The sequence below is a fragment of the Penaeus japonicus genome, unplaced genomic scaffold (genome assembly GCF_977035675.1).
Source record: "Penaeus japonicus unplaced genomic scaffold, GWHDUDI00000001_assembly GWHDUDI00000028, whole genome shotgun sequence".
Taxonomy (NCBI): domain Eukaryota; kingdom Metazoa; phylum Arthropoda; class Malacostraca; order Decapoda; family Penaeidae; genus Penaeus; species Penaeus japonicus.
The window spans coordinates 4946462-4964626 of NW_028234430.1; the positions used below are offsets into that span (position 1 = coordinate 4946462).

Consider the following 18165-nt stretch of genomic DNA (forward strand, 5'->3'; position numbering starts at 1 on the left):
TGCACTCATCAGCATGCCTTTAAAGAGCCTAACCTTGTTATGTGTCATGTATCATCTATCGCTTGATTGCTTTTTAGTGTGAAATGATACGCAGCCACAAATATGAATCATTAAACCAAGATGCTTCGTTTCAAAGAGCAACATTACGGTTCAGTGTTTCATTTTATTAATGATTGTTTCGTTTCGGTTGTATACAAAATGCTTATATTTATTCTGGTGTTATAAGGAAATTCAGAGAGTGAACTAACACACCTGTGCATGTTTGCGACACAGCAGGCATCTTTCAGAGGCCCGGGTAACCAAGTGTGTTTCCTCTGACTATCGTTATCATGATCAAACCCAGTGATATTTTCTGAAGAAAAGAAAATGTGTTCTTGTGAAACAGCTTGTTGCTTTGTTTTATTGCATTTTGCGGTCAAGAGAGATGCTTTTGTTGCTTGTTGAGCTTCCCGGAAGAAAATCATTATTTCTTGGACGACGCTAACAGGAGACACACCTTCTCATATCTGAATCATTATAGATGGAGGGACTCAGATATATAGAAAGAGAGAAAAAAAAAGATGAAAACAAAATGCCCTGCGTCATCACGTCTTTTGAAAATTGTGACTAATGCTGCATCTCCGCTTCTGATGTGTTCAACATATGCAAATTCGTCTTTAAAGGGTGTTCATCATCTGCTGAAATTATGCTTGGCTGCACATCTTCCCTCGTGGAAAAAAAACGGATGCCCTACACTGTATCAGCTTGTTCGATTGCTGGTGGAAATGAATGTTGAGTGGCACTTGCTTTGCCAATTTCCTGCTTAAAGAATTCTGATATTGCTCGTGCTTCTGCTGTCTCTGCTGCCTGATGTTTTCGCTTAGTAGGAGAGGTTGAGTGCAGAATTCAGAATACCTGCAAGATTTTCTTCTGTGTTTCAGGAAGAGGTTGTGTTATTGAGGCTCACCTGAGACCCGAAACTGAGATGAGAGATGTTTGAAGATACAACACACTGACTGCATCACCTGTCAACCAAGCATGATGGACTGAGATATCATGATCCAGGGGATAAATCCGTGCAAAGCCACTTCTGCTGGAGTATGGTATGAAGATCCTTGTGTCTGCCAAATTGTCGATCAGGCGACGAGATCCCAGCTGTAAGCAACGAATCCACTGTTAACATCGCCATTGAGGAAAATTCACAGTTAACTGAACAAATTTTCCCTGGATTTGCTGCATGGTTAGAGGAGGGGGGCACGGGAGCGCTTCTTACACCCCAGAAAGGTGGTGAAAACATCAGCTTTCCTGAAGAACTGCCTTGAGTCCGTTGGTGGTTAATGCTGGGGGCAATCAGAGTAAAATATCCATCACATTCAGAAGGCACTCACATGCCATCTTTTCAGATTTACCAGATCCTTCACAAGTGTTTGAATGGGAGACACACTCTGTAAAGTTTGTGACTGAGGGCACAGGCAACACTGTAGAGATCAAATCTGTTGATGATAATCAAGATGACTTAAACAATCAAGAGCAGACCCCAAAGTTAACTTGGCATTACGGCGTCGATACAACTCAAGAAGCTGAAGGCGAAGAGAAATCGTTATTGGGGAATTCATCATCTCTCTCTCCATTATTCATATGCACAATAACAGGAAATTTGTTCACAAGATCCTGAATAGCAAAACCTACCAGATACCTCCAGAAAGGGGTCATCTGAGAAGTGCAGGTCCAGCTTGCATTCTGGCAGTCGCAAGCAGAAGTCATTTGCAATGTCAGTGCCAGAAATAAAAGTCAGTGGCTCATCTGACTATGAGTTAATGGATTATGAAGAGGACATAAGCAGCCAGCAGTCTCGAAGTGGTATACCAAGGAGATCAAGCAGCTCTTCACCACGACCACAGTTCCGCCAATCAATTTCAGACATCCAGATACAGACAGTGGATAATGATGACTACCAAAGAGTACCAGAATATGAGTCTCAGGCACAATTCTCAGACGATGTTTTTGACGATTCCCAGAATGAACAATTTTTCAGCATTGATGCAGAACCTAGGTCAAGGCGCAAGTCCGACATAGAGACTTCATCAGATGACCAGGGGAGATATCTCACAGAAATTTATAATACTAAGAGTCGAAGATCCTTCAGTGACACTTCACCAGAAAGACATGGTCGAAGAAAGTCAGTTGCTGAATTGACCCCTGAGATGAAGGCCCGCATATCCGTGTTTGAGGAAATAACTGACTTCCAGACAGATATGGCCGTCCCCAGTCACCTGACGGAGGTAGAGGTCAGGAGAGTCAGTGTCGGCTATGATAACGATCAGGATATTGAGATGGACAATGATGAAGTCTTCAGCCCAAGCATTGGCTCTTCCCAACAGTTGTCAACACAAGAGTTTGGCTTTGAGCGGCGAAAGTCAATCAAGGACAAGATTTTAAATATAGAACGAAGGAAATCTCTTCGAGATGACTCTGTTGATATGCCAGTAGAGCATTTAGAAGTGGATGACGAGTCAGGAGGAAAGCGTCGTAGACCTTCCGAGGAGGACTCACTAGCCATGGAACGCAGGAGGTCAACTGGAGGTGAGCTGCTGGAAATCAAACGCAGAAAGTCAACAAAAGAAGATATTCCAGACAATTTGCAAGCAAGAAAAAGTAAGGATGAAAGTGCAGAGAGGAAGTTAAGCAGAGGCGAGATCCAGGATATAAACCGAAGATCATCAACCAAAGGTGAAATCCAGGATAAGGATAGAAGAATGAGCAAAGAAGATATCACGACCTCAAAACGTAGAAGATCAACTCGTGCTGAATTACAAGAACTAGAAAAAGAAAGGCTCAGCTTAGAACTGAAGCGGAGGAAGTCATCCCATGGTAGTGCTTCTGATGCAGATGGAGGCAGTCGTCGCGAAAGCACGAAATCTGTAGATTCAGATGTTCAGTCAGCTCTGAAATCCCAGCTGGGGACTCTCCTCATGCTCCCACAAGCAGTTACTGATGAAGAGTTATCTGATAACTCTGAAGCCTTTAGGGAGACATCAGAAGAAACAGTTACTCCGGCAATTATGGTTCGAAGCTTCAGTGAGTTGGAGGTTCCAGAGGAAGCAGATGATGCAGAATTAGAAGAACAGTACTTAAGAGCCATATCTCCTTACCTAAAGTACCGCAAGTCCATTAGTGAATTAGAACCTTATATGCAGTTCCAGGATAAAGCTAGTGAAATGAAACCTAAAATTCAAGCTCAGGTGTCAGTCAGCAAAGAAAGTCAGGATAGAGATGAAGTTTCATCATCAATGACAGATGTTGAGAAGTCTCGTAAATCGAGCACAATTTCTGAGCAGAGTGCCGTAGCTTCAGGTAGTGATAATGAGTCAGACCTTGATGTGAAGTGGGAGGTTAATGAAACAGCTGATGGCGAAATACCTATTAGTGATATTGTACCTAGCACAAGTAGACGAGAATCCACTAGAAGCAGATCATCAAGAGGTGACCCAGAACCAGAGCTTGTCAAGTACCAAACAGCAAATGCAGATGCTGAAGATGAAAGGCGACTATCTCGTAGTAATTCTCTCCGCAGGCGCAGCTCAATACCTGTGGTTGAGGTAGACCCTGGGCTACAGTCTCTTAGATCACAGCGATATCTTAAAATTGCAAGTCAGCAAGCTGAGGAACTCTCCAATGATAAGGTTGATGGGTTAGATTCTGGGAGCAGAAGGTCATCTAGGATATCTCTTTCAGAAGGAGAAGTACGAAGGCCATCTCAAGTTTCCTTGCCAGATGTTCAGAAAAGGAGATCTTCTAATTTGTCTGAGACTGAAGTTCGTAGGTCATCAAGGGTGTCTTCTCAGGATCCAGATGCTGACATGTCTACAAGAAACTCAGATCAAAAGGAGAAAAATGAAAATCAAGAGATAATTAACACAAGTCTTGATAGTCAGTCAAATCTTGACATTGAGTGGAACTTTGACAAGCCTGTAACAGTCCGGAGGCTTTCCAGTATTCCTCCAGATGAGGATGAATATTTGACCCGCAGGTCGAGTGGAGCAAAATTTCTAAATGTCCAAAATAATGAAGCACTAGGAAGAAGTGAAACCGCTGAACGCAGAAAGTCCATAAGCGATGTGTTCCCTGAAATTGACTTCCGAAGGTCTAGCAGCATTGGAGCAACACTCAATACCATCAATGGTGGAAGTGAATCTGATATGATTCCTGATAGTGAAGTTTCCTCAACCAAGACCTCTTCCCAACCTGTAGTGGATGTTCAGTCATCAGTGTTCTCACTGCCTGATCTAAATGATTTCCTGACAATACCTAGAGTAGAACTCAATTCTGGGAAGCAGAGACGCAAAAGTTCAGTTTCTAAGTTAGCCCATGATGGTCAAAGACGAAAAAGTTCTGTTTCAGACCATTCACCTGAGATAAAGAGTCGCAAAAGTTCTCAATCCAATATGTCAACTGATATGAAAAGCTTGTCACCAGACAGACACAGTCGCAAAAGCTCTGTTTCTGACCACTCACCTGATAGCCAGAGTCGTAGAGGCTCAGTTGCTAACTTATCACCCAATTCACAAAGCCGTAGAAATTCATCCCTGTCACCCCAGAGACGGAGGAGCACAGCTGGTGGTGAGTTTTTGTTCACACAACCCCGTAAGTCAATTGCAGAACTGACTCCTGCAATGTTAGCCAAAATATCGAAATTTGAATCTGTAGCAGGAAACGAATCGTCTATGACTGGTGAAGGACCTGATGATTTCCAACCAGATAGGTCACCGCCAGTGAACACCCTACACATCAATATCCAGTCACCAAGTAGTGAGTCTGAAAACGAAGATGAATCGTCACTTTCGCGCGATGTGGCCCAAGATGAAGATGAGCCATCAGACATGGAATATCACAACATACCCAGGGATAGGTCTCGGCAGCTGTCCGTTGATGAGGAACTGATGATATTAGAGCGAAGATTGTCACAGACTGATGACATCCCATTTGTAATTGAGAGTACAGACTTCAAAAGACGCAGATCTACTACGAGTGAAATTCCAGATATTAAACGAAGGAGATCAAGTGGCGGTAAAAATGTAGACGAAGAGGACGACACAGGTGCAGAGGAGGTAATTCACGTAGAGCAGAGGAGACTTACAAGACATGAAATACCTGAAGCTTCTACCATGGAAAGGCGAGGATCTGACCGTAGAGGTTCTACCAGGAGTAACATTTTAACCCCTGAACACCGCGATTCTATAGTTAGTAATATCTCAACGTCTAATCGGCGTGGTTCTGCAGTTAGTAATATCTCAACCTCTGATCGGCGAGGTTCTGCTGTGAGTAACATCTCAACCTCTGACCGACGAGGTTCTGCTGTGAGTAACATCTCGGCTTCTGATCGGCGAGGTTCTGCTGTGAGTAACATCTCAGCCTCTGATCGGCGTGGTTCTGCTGTAAGTAACCTCTCAACCTCTGACCGACGAGGTTCTGCTGTGAGTAATATCTCGGCTTCTGATCGGCGAGGTTCTGCTGTAAGTAACCTCTCAACCTCTGACCGACGAGGTTCTGCTGTGAGTAACATCTCGGCTTCTGATCGGCGTGGTTCTGCTGTAAGTAACCTCTCAACCTCTGACCGACGAGGTTCTGCTGTGAGTAACATCTCAGCCTCCGATCGACGAGGTTCTGCTGTGAGTAACATCTCGGCTTCTGATCGGCGAGGTTCTGCTGTGAGTAATACCTCAGCCTCCGATCGACGAGGTTCTGCTGTGAGTAACATCTCAGCCTCCGATCGACGAGGTTCTGCTGTGAGTAACATCTCAGCCTCCGATCGACGAGGTTCTGCTGTGAGTAACATCTCAGCCTCCGATCGACGAGGTTCTGCTGTGAGTAACATCTCAGCCTCCGATCGACGAGGTTCTGCTGTGAGTAATGCATCTGAAATAAAACGTCGGGGCTCAGCAAGAACTGTTAAGCAACGGCGAGGCTCTGCTAGAAGTGACGTTTCTGATAAACAGCGTCGAAGTTCTACTAAAAGCGATGTCTCTGATAAACAGCGCCGAGACTCTGGTAAGAGTGACATCTCTGCTAAGAAACGCCGAAGCTCTGCTCGAAGTAATGCTTCAGATATGAAACGTCGTAGCTCTGCCAAAAGTGACACATCTGATACACAACGTCGAGACTCTGCCAAGAGTGACATCTCTTCTAAAAGACGTCGAAGTTCTGCTAGAAGTGACGCACCCGATGGGCAACGTCGAGGTTCTGCTAAAAGTGACATCTCTGCCAGAAGTGAAGAGATTGATGTAGAAGGGGAATATTATGATGATGAACATTATGAAGAATATGCAGGTGAAGATGAGTATTATGAAGAGGATGAGGTAGGAGATCAGGACGAAGAATATATTGAAGAGGAGGAAGAGGTAGAAGGGGAAGAGGAATATTACGAAGAAGATGAAGAGGGTGAATATTATGAAGAAGAGGGTGAGGCAGAAGAAAATGAGGAATATTATGATGAAGAAGAGGGTGAAGTGGAGGAAGGTGAAGAATATTATGAAGAAGAAGGTGAGGCAGAATACTATGAAGAAGAGGGTGAGGTTGAAGAAGGTGAAGAATACTATGAAGAAGAGGGTGAGGTTGAAGAAGGTGAAGAATACTATGAAGAAGAGGGTGAAGTCGAAGGGGAAGAACATTATGAAGAAGAGGGTGAGGTTGAAGGTGAAGAATATTACGAAGAAGAGGGAGAGGTTGAAGGTGAAGAATACTATGAAGAAGAGGGTGAAATTGAAGAAGGTGAATTGGAGGAAGGTGAGGAATATTATGAAGAAGAGGGTGAGGTTGAAGAAGGTGAAGAACATTATGAAGAAGAGGGTGAAGTGGAAGAAGGTGAAGAATATTATGAAGAAGAAGAGGGTGAAGCAGAGGAAGTTGATGACTATCATGAACGAGTTGATGAAGATGATGACCATGAATATGGCACGGCTGGTCTAGTCAGCGTGTCTGAGGAAAATGCAGAGGTCACGGAGAGTCAGGGAAATGAAGATGAGGATGACCTGAATTACACACGGCCTCTAACACCAGATAGGAGATACCTAGAATCCCTTAGTGATACACAGGAAGTGCTCGAGATTCCACAAGATCAATCAGAGAACCTTACTCAGGAAGAAGATGAACAATATCTGCGTGCAGCTTCTCCTTATCTGCATTATCGCAAGTCGATAAGTGAGTTGGAACCTTACCTTGGTTTCAAGCAAGAAATCAGTGACCTTAAGCCAGAAATTCAGGCTCAGTTATTGAGCAGTCATGAAAATGGCCATGATGAAGAACAAAGCCGAGCTCACAGAAAGTCTATTGAATCTGTAGAATCAAATGACCGAAGGCTGTCACAGACCTCACTATCAGAAACAAGAGCCTCGAGAGGAGCAACTCCAGATGTGGAAACTAATCCCCAGGAGGTACCCACAGTAGAGATCCGCCGCCCAAGCACTGAATCAGATGTAGCAGCTCTCGTATCACAAGAGCCACGAAAGTCAATTGGAAATGAAGTCCTGCAGTTTTTGTTGAGGAGATTCAGTAGTCAGCCAATACCAGACCATCAAAATCTTCCAGTCGAAAACAAGGAGAATTCAGAGTCTGAAGACATTTCACCAAGAGACTCAAGAAAAACATCCAAGGACCAGACAGCTCAATCACCAACACTGGAAACAGAAATGTATGGGGAAAAACGTAAATCTGTCCAGTACAATAGTTCAGACAGTGAGGCAGAGTTAAAAGTAGAGCGGGGACTTAATCAGGGTGAAGGGAATTCAGAAGTTCAAGAAATGGTACATGATTCTGTAGGTCGACGTAAGAGCAGTGCAGTAAATCCAGAACTTCTTGCCTCTGAGCTGATTGATGAACTTAAAAATCAGAGAAAGAGAAGCATCAGTGAAAAGAATCTAGAAAATATTGAGGCATATCACTCTCTTCCCGAAGATGAGCATGATATATCAATCCAGATTCCGGAGACAGAATGGAAACCCCAGCCTCTCCCTCGTAAGTCCTTCAGTCATGAAGCAAGAAATCATGAAAAGGATATCAAGGAAGCTCATGGTGTGGAATCAGATTCGCAAGACATTGATATTGAAATTTACAGAAGAGTTTCTTCCAGCTCTGCAGATACAAAAGGAATACTTGCAGCATCACCAATGACGACCCCTAGAGATTCATCAGCTGGACTTGGACCTTCATTATCACCAAGAGGCTCAACAGCAAGCATAGTTTCAAATAAATCACCAAGAGCATCTCCTACACCAACTATTGGCTTAGATTTTCAAAAGTCAAACGAGGGCTCAGATTCCAAGAATTCCACTGCTTTCAACTTGTCAACAGAGGTTGACTCTTTACGTCGTCGTTCAGTGGTCAAACTTGAACCAGAATTAAACTACCCCACTTCAGATGATGAAGACACAAATTCAGCAGGAACTCCTGGAGATCTTCGGAAATTCAGTGCTGCTTCTGATGAGCAGTCAGAAGATCTCCAGACTTATGAGTCTATTGACAAAACAGTTTTAGAGGCAATGGTTCGTAGACTGAGCAGTCAGCCAATACCCGCCCACAGAGGGAGTGTAAACCCAACAGAAGATGAAGAGCTACAAAATGTTGACAAAAATGCAGATCCAGAAGATAGCTTATACCCTAGGGACTATACTTTGGAATTAGAAAAACTAATTGATGAAAATCTAAAATCCCCAAGGGGTTCAACAACTGCTTTAGAAACACCAAGTAAAACAGATCTGGAAACTATAGTAATGGAATCCTTAAAATCACCAAGGGGATCAATCACTGGACTAGGATCACCTGCCTTGTCCCCAAGAGCTTCATCAGTAGGTTTGCAACATAAAGACTCTCCCCGCACCTCTTCTGCAGGTCTGGAAGCACGAGAAACATTGGTGATAGAGAATGAAGTCGGGGTACAAGATGAGCAACAAGTAGAAAATCAGCCTCGTCAATCGATCACAGAGGGCTCTGTTGCTTAGCAGGACATTGAATGAATTGAAGCTGCTGTGAAGGTCAGCAAGAGGTCATCTCATTGTCCAACTCAGTTTAGTCATCTAGAGAATTCATTCTGAGGACTGGAAAAGGATATCCTTAAGAGGGTCTTCTGCAGGATTAGAAAAACAAGGTCACCTAGAGGCTCCTCTGGGAAATTAGAAGCACAAAGAGAGCCTAGAGGGTTCGTCTGCAGGATTTGAAACAGAAAGTCATCTAGAGCTTCTCTCTGCTGGGTTAGAACACAAAGGTCAACTTGAGGCTACTCTGCAGGATTAGAAGATGAAAGGTCACCACTCTGCTCCACTGCAGGATTGAAGACAAAGGTCACCTCGATTGGAGCAGAAATATTCAACTTTGCAGGCTTAGCATCAAACACTGATATTTGTGTTGAAAGTGTAATAGTAGAATCCTCTCAAGATTCAACAGATCGACTCTGACATTCGATCAACTATGGAGCCCACAGTAAGCCTAGGAGTTCTGGAATCACCAAGGGGCTCTGTTGCAGGTTTGGACATTGAAATGACAGCTGCTGAGAGGTCAGCAAGAGGCTCATCTGTAGGACTTGACTCAAGAAGGTCATCTAGAGCTTCATCTGCAGGACTGGGAAAAGGAAAATCACCAAGAGGGTCTTCTGCAGGATTAGAAACAAGGTCACCTAGAGGCTCCTCTGCAGGGTTAGAAGCACAAAGGTCACCTAGAGGTTCGTCTGCAGGATTAGAAACAGAAAGGTCACCTAGAGGCTCCTCTGCAGGATTAGAAACACAAAGGTCACCTAGAGGCTCCTCTGCAGGATTAGAAACAGAAAGGTCACCTAGAGGCTCCTCTGCAGGGTTAGAAGCAGAAAGGTCACCTAGAGGCTCCTCTGCAGGATTAGAAGCACAAAGGTCACCTAGAGGCTCCTCTGCAGGATTAGAAGCAGAAAATGAAGATTATGAGGAGTCAGTGGAAGTGAGAGATCTGAGCGACATTCCACAGGTGGAAGAGTTATCAGTACATCTCGGTGTCCTGGAATCACCAAGGGGATCTGTTGCAGAACTAGACACCGATATGCTATCATATGAAAGATCGCCAAGAGGCTCTTCTGCAGGAATAGACTCGAGAAGGTCATCTAGAACCTCTTCTGCAGGGCAGGAAAAGGGAAGATCACCTAGAGGATCTTCTGCAGGACTAGAAGCAGAGGCATCTACAGGAAGAGACTCAAGAAGATCATCTAAAGGTTCTTTGGGACCAAGGGGATCTTCTGCAGGTCTCGAAACAGAAAGGTCACCATCTGCAGGAGGTGACTCAAGAAGGTCATCTAGAGCCTCTTCCACAGGAATAGAAAGAGGGAAATCACCAAGAGAATCTTCTGCAGGGCTTGAAGCAGAAAACCAGCCTCGTCAATCAATTGGAACAGAAATATTCAATTTCTTGGCGCGTAGACTTAGTAGCCAACCTACATCCGAACTTCTTACTGAAAATGGGGATTATAGTACCGAACCTGTTGATGGATCAATGGAAGATCTGACTGACATTTCATCACCTAAAGAGCTTCCAGTAAGTCTAGGCATGCTGGAATCACCAAGGGGATCTGTTGCGGAGCTAGACACTCGCATGATATCTGAAGGGTCTCCAAGGGGCTCAACTGCAGGAACAGACTCAAGAAGGTCATCTAGAGTCTCTTCTGCAGGACTAGAAAAAGGAAGATCAACTAGAGGTTCCTCGGCAGGATTAGAATCAAGGTCACTTAGAGGCTCATCAGCAGGTTTAGAAGCAGAGAGTGTTGGTTATGAAACAGAATCAGTGGAAATAAGAGATCCGAGTGATATTCCGCAAGTAGAAGAGCTTTCAGAAAGTCTAGGTGGCCCGGAATCTCCAAGGGTATCTATTACAGGATTAGAAAAAGGGAAAACACCAAGAGGCTCCTCTGCAGGGTTAGAAGCACAAAGGTCACCTAGAGGTTCGTCTGCAGGATTAGAAACAGAAAGGTCACCTAGAGGATCCTCTGCAGGATTAGAAACACAAAGGTCACCTAGAGGCTCCTCTGCAGGATTAGAAGCACAAAGGTCACCTAGAGGCTCCTCTGCAGGATTAGAAGCACAAAGGTCACCTAGAGGCTCCTCTGCAGGATTAGAAACAGAAAGGTCACCTAGAGGCTCCTCTGCAGGATTAGAAGCAGAAAGGTCACCTAGAGGCTCCTCTGCAGGATTAGAAACAAGGTCACCTAGAGGCTCCTCTGCAGGGTTAGAAGCAGAAAGGTCACCTAGAGGCTCCTCTGCAGGATTAGAAACAAGGTCACCTAGAGGCTCCTCTGCAGGATTAGAAGCACAAAGGTCACCTAGAGGCTCCTCTGCAGGGTTAGAAGCAGAAAGGTCACCTAGAGGCTCCTCTGCAGGATTAGAAACAAGGTCACCTAGAGGCTCTTCTGCAGGGTTTGAAGCACAAAGGTCACCCAGAGGCTCCTCTGCAGGGATAGAAGTAGAAAGGTCGTCACCAAGAGATTCTTCTGCCGGACTTGAATCAGAAAGGTCTGAAAGAGGCTCTTACGCTGGACTAGAAGCAGAAAGTGAAGATTATGACATGGAGTCAGTGGAAGTGAGAGATCTGAGTGACATTCCACAGGTGGAAGAGTTATCAGTACATCTCGGTGTCCTGGAATCACCAAGGGGATCTGTTGCAGAACTAGACACCGATATGCTATCATATGAAAGATCACCAAGAGGCTCAAGAAGGTCATCTAGAGCCTCTTCTGCAGGACAGGAAGAGGGAAGATCACCTAGAGGATCCTCTGCAGGGTTAGAAACTAGAGGCTCACCTGTAGGATTAGATTCAAGGTCACCTAGAAACTCGTCTGCAGGCTTAGAAGAAAGGTCACCAAGAACCTCCTCTGTCGGATTAGAATCAAGGTCACCTAGAGGCTCATCTGCGGGATTAGATACAGAAAGATCACCAAGAACCTCCTCTGCAGGAATAGACTCACGAAGATCATCTAGAGCCTCTTCTGGAGGACTGGAAGAGGCAAGATCACCTAGAGGGTCCTCTGCAGGATTAGGAGAAAGGTCACCAAGAACATCCTCTGCCGGATTAGAATCAAGGTCACCTAGAGGCTCGTCTGCAGGAATAGACTCAAGAAGGTCATCTAGAGCCTCTTCTACAGGACTGGAAGAGGCAAGATCGCCCAGAGGGTCTTCTGCAGGATTAGAAATTGAGAGATCACCACGAGGTTCAACTGCAGGATTAGAATCAAGGTCACCTAGAGGCTCTTCCACAGAAATAAAACTAGAAAGGTCACCAAGAGGCTCGTTTGCCAGTCTAGAAGGAGAGGCCGAAGATAACAAGTCTGTTGAAGGATCAATGGAAGATCTGACTGATATCCCATTAGTGAAGGAATCTTTAGTAGGTTTGGGAGTTCTAGAATCACCAAGGGGATCGATTGCAGGACTAGATACTGAGATGATACCCTCTGGAAGGACTCCAAGAGGCTCATCTGCAGGACTGGAAAGAGCAAGATCACCAAGAGGATCATCTGCAGGACTTGAAGCAGAGGCATCTGCAGGAAGAGACTCAAGAAGGTCATCTAGAGCCTCTTCTGCAGGGCTAGAAAGAGAAAAGTCACCAAGAGGATCTTCTGCAGGGCTTGAATCAGAAAGTCAGCCTCGTCAATCTATTGGAACAGAAATATTCAACTTCTTGGCACGTAGGCTTAGTAGCCAACCTACACCCGAACTTGTTGCTGATCAGAGTGCCGAACCTGTTGAAGGATCGATGGAAGATCTGACTGACATTTCATTACCCAAAGAACCTTCAGGAGGTCCAGGTTCATATGTAGAAAAGGGCTCAAGAAGATCATCAAGAGCTTCATCAAACTTGCAAAGGGAAATGTCACCAAGAGGTTCAGCTGCAGGACTGGAAGCAGAAAGGTCACCAAGAGGATCTTATGCTGGACTGGAAGCAGAAAGGTCACCAAGAGGATCAGCTGCAGGACTAGAGGCTGAAAGATCACCAAGAGGATCTTATGCTGGACTGGAAGCAGAAAGGTCACCAAGAGGTTCAGCTGCAGGACTGGAAGCAGAAAGGTCACCAAGAGGATCTTATGCAGGACTAGAAGCAGAAAGGTCACCAAGAGGTTCAGCTGCAGGACTGGAAGCAGAAAGGTCACCAAGAGGATCTTATGCAGGACTAGAAGCAGAAAGGTCACCAAGAGGTTCAGCTGCAGGACTGGAAGCAGAAAGGTCACCAAGAGGATCTTATGCAGGACTGGAAACAGAAAGGTCACCAAGAGGTTCAGCTGCAGGACTGGAAGCAGAAAGGTCACCAAGAGGATCTTATGCAGGACTGGAAACAGAAAGGTCACCAAGAGGTTCAGCTGCAGGACTGGAAGCAGAAAGGTCACCAAGAGGATCTTATGCAGGACTGGAAGCAGAAAGGTCACCAAGAGGTTCAGCTGCAGGACTGGAAGCAGAAATGTCAATGCAGGACTGGAAACAGAAAGGTCACCAAGAGGATCTTATGCAGGACTGGAAACAGAAAGGTCACCAAGAGGTTCAGCTGCAGGACTGGAAGCAGAAAGGTCACCAAGAGGATCTTATGCAGGACTGGAAACAGAAAGGTCACCAAGAGGATCTTATGCAGGACTGGAAGCAGAAAGGTCACCAAGAGGTTCAGCTGCAGGACTAGAGGCTGAAAGATCACCAAGAGGATCTTATGCTGGACTGGAAACAGAAAGGTCACCAAGAGGTTCAGCTGCAGGACTGGAAACAGAAAGGTCACCAAGAGGTTCAACTGCAGGACTAGAAGCAGAAAGGTCACCAAGAGGTTCAGCTGCAGGACTGGAAGCAGAAAGGTCACCAAGAGGATCTTATGCTGGACTGGAAGCAGAAAGGTCACCAAGAGGTTCAGCTGCAGGACTGGAAACAGAAAGGTCACCAAGAGGTTCAACTGCAGGACTAGAAGCAGAAAGGTCACCAAGAGGTTCAGCTGCAGGACTGGAAGCAGAAAGGTCACCAAGAGGATCTTATGCTGGACTGGAAACAGAAAGGTCACCAAGAGGTTCAGCTGCAGGACTGGAAGCAGAAAGGTCACCAAGAGGTTCAGCTGCAGGACTGGAAGCAGAAAGGTCACCAAGAGGATCTTATGCTGGACTGGAAGCAGAAAGGTCACCAAGAGGATCTTATGCTGGACTGGAAGCAGAAAGGTCACCAAGAGGTTCAGCTGCAGGACTGGAAGCAGAAAGGTCACCAAGAGGATCTTATGCTGGACTGGAAACAGAAAGGTCACCAAGAGGATCTTATGCAGGACTGGAAACAGAAAGGTCACCAAGAGGATCTTATGCTGGACTGGAAGCAGAAAGGTCACCAAGAGGTTCAGCTGCAGGACTGGAAGCAGAAAGGTCACCAAGAGGTTCAGCTGCAGGACTGGAAGCAGAAAGGTCACCAAGAGGATCTTATGCTGGACTGGAAGCAGAAAGGTCACCAAGAGGTTCAGCTGCAGGACTGGAAGCAGAAAGGTCACCAAGAGGTTCAGCTGCAGGACTGGAAGCAGAAAGGTCACCAAGAGGATCTTATGCAGGACTGGAAGCAGAAAGGTCACCAAGAGGATCTTATGCAGGACTGGAAACAGAAAGGTCACCAAGAGGATCTTATGCAGGACTGGAAGCAGAAAGGTCACCAAGAGGTTCAGCTGCAGGACTGGAAGCAGAAAGGTCACCAAGAGGATCTTATGCAGGACTGGAAACAGAAAGGTCACCAAGAGGATCTTATGCAGGACTGGAAACAGAAAGGTCACCAAGAGGATCTTATGCTGGACTGGAAACAGAAAGGTCACCAAGAGGTTCAGCTGCAGGACTGGAAGCAGAAAGGTCACCAAGAGGATCTTATGCTGGACTGGAAGCAGAAAGGTCACCAAGAGGATCTTATGCTGGACTGGAAACAGAAAGGTCACCAAGAGGTTCAGCTGCAGGACTGGAAACAGAAAGGTCACCAAGAGGTTCAACTGCAGGACTAGAAGCAGAAAGGTCACCAAGAGGTTCAGCTGCAGGACTGGAAGTAGAAAGGTCACCAAGAGGATCTTATGCAGGAATGGAGGCAGAAAGATCACCAAGAGGTTCAGCAGCAGGATTAGAAGCAGAAAGATCACCAAGATCCTCTTCTCCAGTAACTGACTCAAGAAGGTCATCCAGACCAGAAGCAGAAAGGGCACCATCAGGCTCATCTGCTGGGATAGAATCAATGTTAGTTGAAGAGTCGAACCAGAATGAAGCACTCACCGTGAATAAAACCTCAGAACAACAATCTTTAGAAACAGAATCTCAAAGGTCACTTGGTGCAGAACTGTTCAATTTCTTTGCGCGTCGACTCAGTCGTCAATTCACAACAGAGGAAGATGGCATTGATTCTAATATTCCACAAAAGGGCTCAGTTGAAGAAGTTGATTATCAGAAACATATTGACACAGCTGCACAGGACTCATCAGAAGACCAAGAGATTTCACTAGAAGAATCTACCAAAAGTATGGAAATTTCAGCTTCACCTAGAAGTCCACCTGCTGGTTTAGAAGAATCTCAGACTCAACTAACTGAATCAGAAGTGTTGGACTTATTAGTTCGTAGAGTAAGTAATCAGCCTTTGCCAGATGAAAGTGACATGTTGTCTAACGTAGAGAATGAAGTAACTAGCATATCACCCCGAAAGTCACTGGAAGATATACTGAAAAATCGATCATCCATAGCTTCATCTGTGGATGAAGAAATTATAAATATATTGAGATCCCCAAGGCTATCAAATGTAAGCCAAGAAGCACTTACAAGTGCTCTGGAGCCAGATGATAGTTCAGTTCTGGAAGAACAAGATCGCACAGATAAGCTGTCCCCCACCCCTGGCATAGATGAAGCACAGGCACCAAGAGTTTCAACCGAAAGTCTGTTGGGTGAAGCCCATGAACTACAGGCAAAACATCTTCAACCCCGTAAATCAATTGGAGCAGAGATACTGGACTTCTTGGTACGCAGGCTGAGTAGTGAACCTGCCTTAGATCGTAGCGACCAGGACACCAGGGAACCAAGTCACCTTACACCTGAAATTGAAACATACAGTTCAACAAGAGCTTCATCAGTTAGTCCAGAAATTAAGATAGAAGTCACAGAATATCAAGACGTTCAAGAAGTGAACAATTCACCTAGAGGGTCAGATGCTAGTTTTCATTCTAATACATCTTCTAGAGATTCAGTTGGTGAGCTAGAGAAATTTGTAACTCCAAGGCAATCAATAACAGGTACTATGTTAGATTTAGAAACTCAAGAAGAGATAGAACTACACTCTGAGAGGTCTCCAAGAGGTTCAACAGCTGGGCTGGAGGTTCAAAAATCTCCAAGAGGTTCAACAGCAGGACTGGAGGCTCAAAAATCCCCAAGAGGTTCAACTGCAGGATTGGAGGTCCAGAAATCCCCAAGAGGTTCAACAGCAGGATTGGAGGTTCAGAAATCCCCAAGAGGTTCAACTGCAGGATTGGAGGTTCAGAAATCCCCAAGAGGTTCAACAGCAGGATTGGAGGTTCAGAAATCCCCAAGAGGTTCAACTGCAGGATTGGAGGTTCAGAAATCTCCAAGAGGTTCAACTGCAGGATTGGAGGTTCAGAAATCCCCAAGAGGTTCAACTGCAGGATTGGAGGTTCAGAAATCTCCAAGAGGTTCAACTGCAGGATTGGAGGTTCAGAAATCTCCAAGAGGTTCAACTGCAGGATTGGAGGTCCAGAAATCCCCAAGAGGTTCAACTGCAGGATTGGAGGTTCAGAAATCTCCAAGAGGTTCAACTGCAGGATTGGAGGTTCAGAAATCCCCAAGAGGTTCAACTGCAGGATTGGAGGTTCAGAAATCCCCAAGAGGTTCAACTGCAGGATTGGAGGTTCAGAAATCCCCAAGAGGTTCAACAGCAGGATTGGAGGTTCAGAAATCTCCAAGAGGTTCAACTGCAGGATTGGAGGTCCAGAAATCCCCAAGAGGTTCAACTGCAGGATTGGAGGTTCAGAGAGGTTCAACTGCAGGATTGGAGGTTCAGAAATCTCCAAGAGGTTCAACTGCAGGATTGGAGGTTCAGAAATCCCCAAGAGGTTCAACTGCAGGATTGGAGGTTCAGAAATCCCCAAGAGGTTCAACTGCAGGATTGGAGGTTCAGAAATCCCCAAGAGGTTCAACTGCAGGATTGGAGGTTCAGAAATCTCCAAGAGGTTCAACTGCAGGATTGGAGGTTCAGAAATCCCCAAGAGGTTCAACTGCAGGATTGGAGGTCCAGAAATCCCCAAGAGGTTCAACTGCAGGATTGGAGGTTCAGAAATCTCCAAGAGGTTCAACTGCAGGATTGGAGGTTCAGAAATCCCCAAGAGGTTCAACTGCAGGATTGGAGGTTCAGAAATCTCCAAGAGGTTCAACTGCAGGATTGGAGGTTCAGAAATCCCCAAGAGGTTCAACTGCAGGATTGGAGGTTCAGAAATCCCCAAGAGGTTCAACTGCAGGATTGGAGGTTCAGAAATCTCCAAGAGGTTCAACAGCAGGATTGGAGGTTCAGAAATCTCCAAGAGGTTCAACAGCAGGATTGGAGGTTCAGAAATCCCCAAGAGGTTCAACAGCAGGATTGGAGGTTCAGAAATCCCCAAGAGGTTCAACAGCAGGATTGGAGGTTCAGAAATCCCCAAGAGGTTCAACTGCAGGATTGGAGGTTCAGAAATCTCCAAGAGGTTCAACAGCAGGATTGGAGGTTCAGAAATCCCCAAGAGGTTCAACAGCAGGATTAAAGGTACAGAAATCCCCAAGAGGTTCAACTGCAGGATTGTCAGCTCAGATCTCTGAACCAGAGTCGGAGGTCCAACTCAGGTCCAAGAGCACCACTTCGAGAGAGAATACTCAGCAGAACCGCCGTTCGCTGATCAAATACATCAATGACCAAGAGGACAACCTTCCAGATGTCTGTTCCAGTCCTGAAACCGTCGAAACCGTCCAGGCATCGGACACAGAGGACACGCTGGATCTCATAGGGTCCACGACAGACAATGAGAGCGACTCGGACCTGGAGACTGTTCTCAGCATCACCGACTTGGATTCCCCAGTACCCTTGAACCAGGAACTGGAGCCATTCAAGAGTAAAGCTCTGTCCGCTAGTCGAACCAAGATCAACGTTGAGGATTCCAGCAGGGTTGATGGCTATAACA

At 45.6% G+C, this 18165-nt stretch overlaps 1 protein-coding gene across 1 annotated transcript in view; it reads left to right on the forward strand.

Annotated features, from left to right (window-relative positions):
- The window catches only part of LOC122252663 (uncharacterized), a 37066-nt gene that overhangs the window by 11039 nt on the left and 7862 nt on the right, over positions 1 to 18165 (forward strand). Inside the window, 4 exon segments of the mRNA XM_086553651.1 lie at positions 921 to 8958; positions 9259 to 9383; positions 9415 to 13435; positions 13438 to 18165. The exon segment at positions 13438 to 18165 is cut by the window's right edge and continues 409 nt beyond it. Coding sequence (XP_086409777.1) covers positions 1749 to 8958; positions 9259 to 9383; positions 9415 to 13435; positions 13438 to 18165 — 16084 coding nt within the window. The 5' untranslated portion in view covers positions 921 to 1748.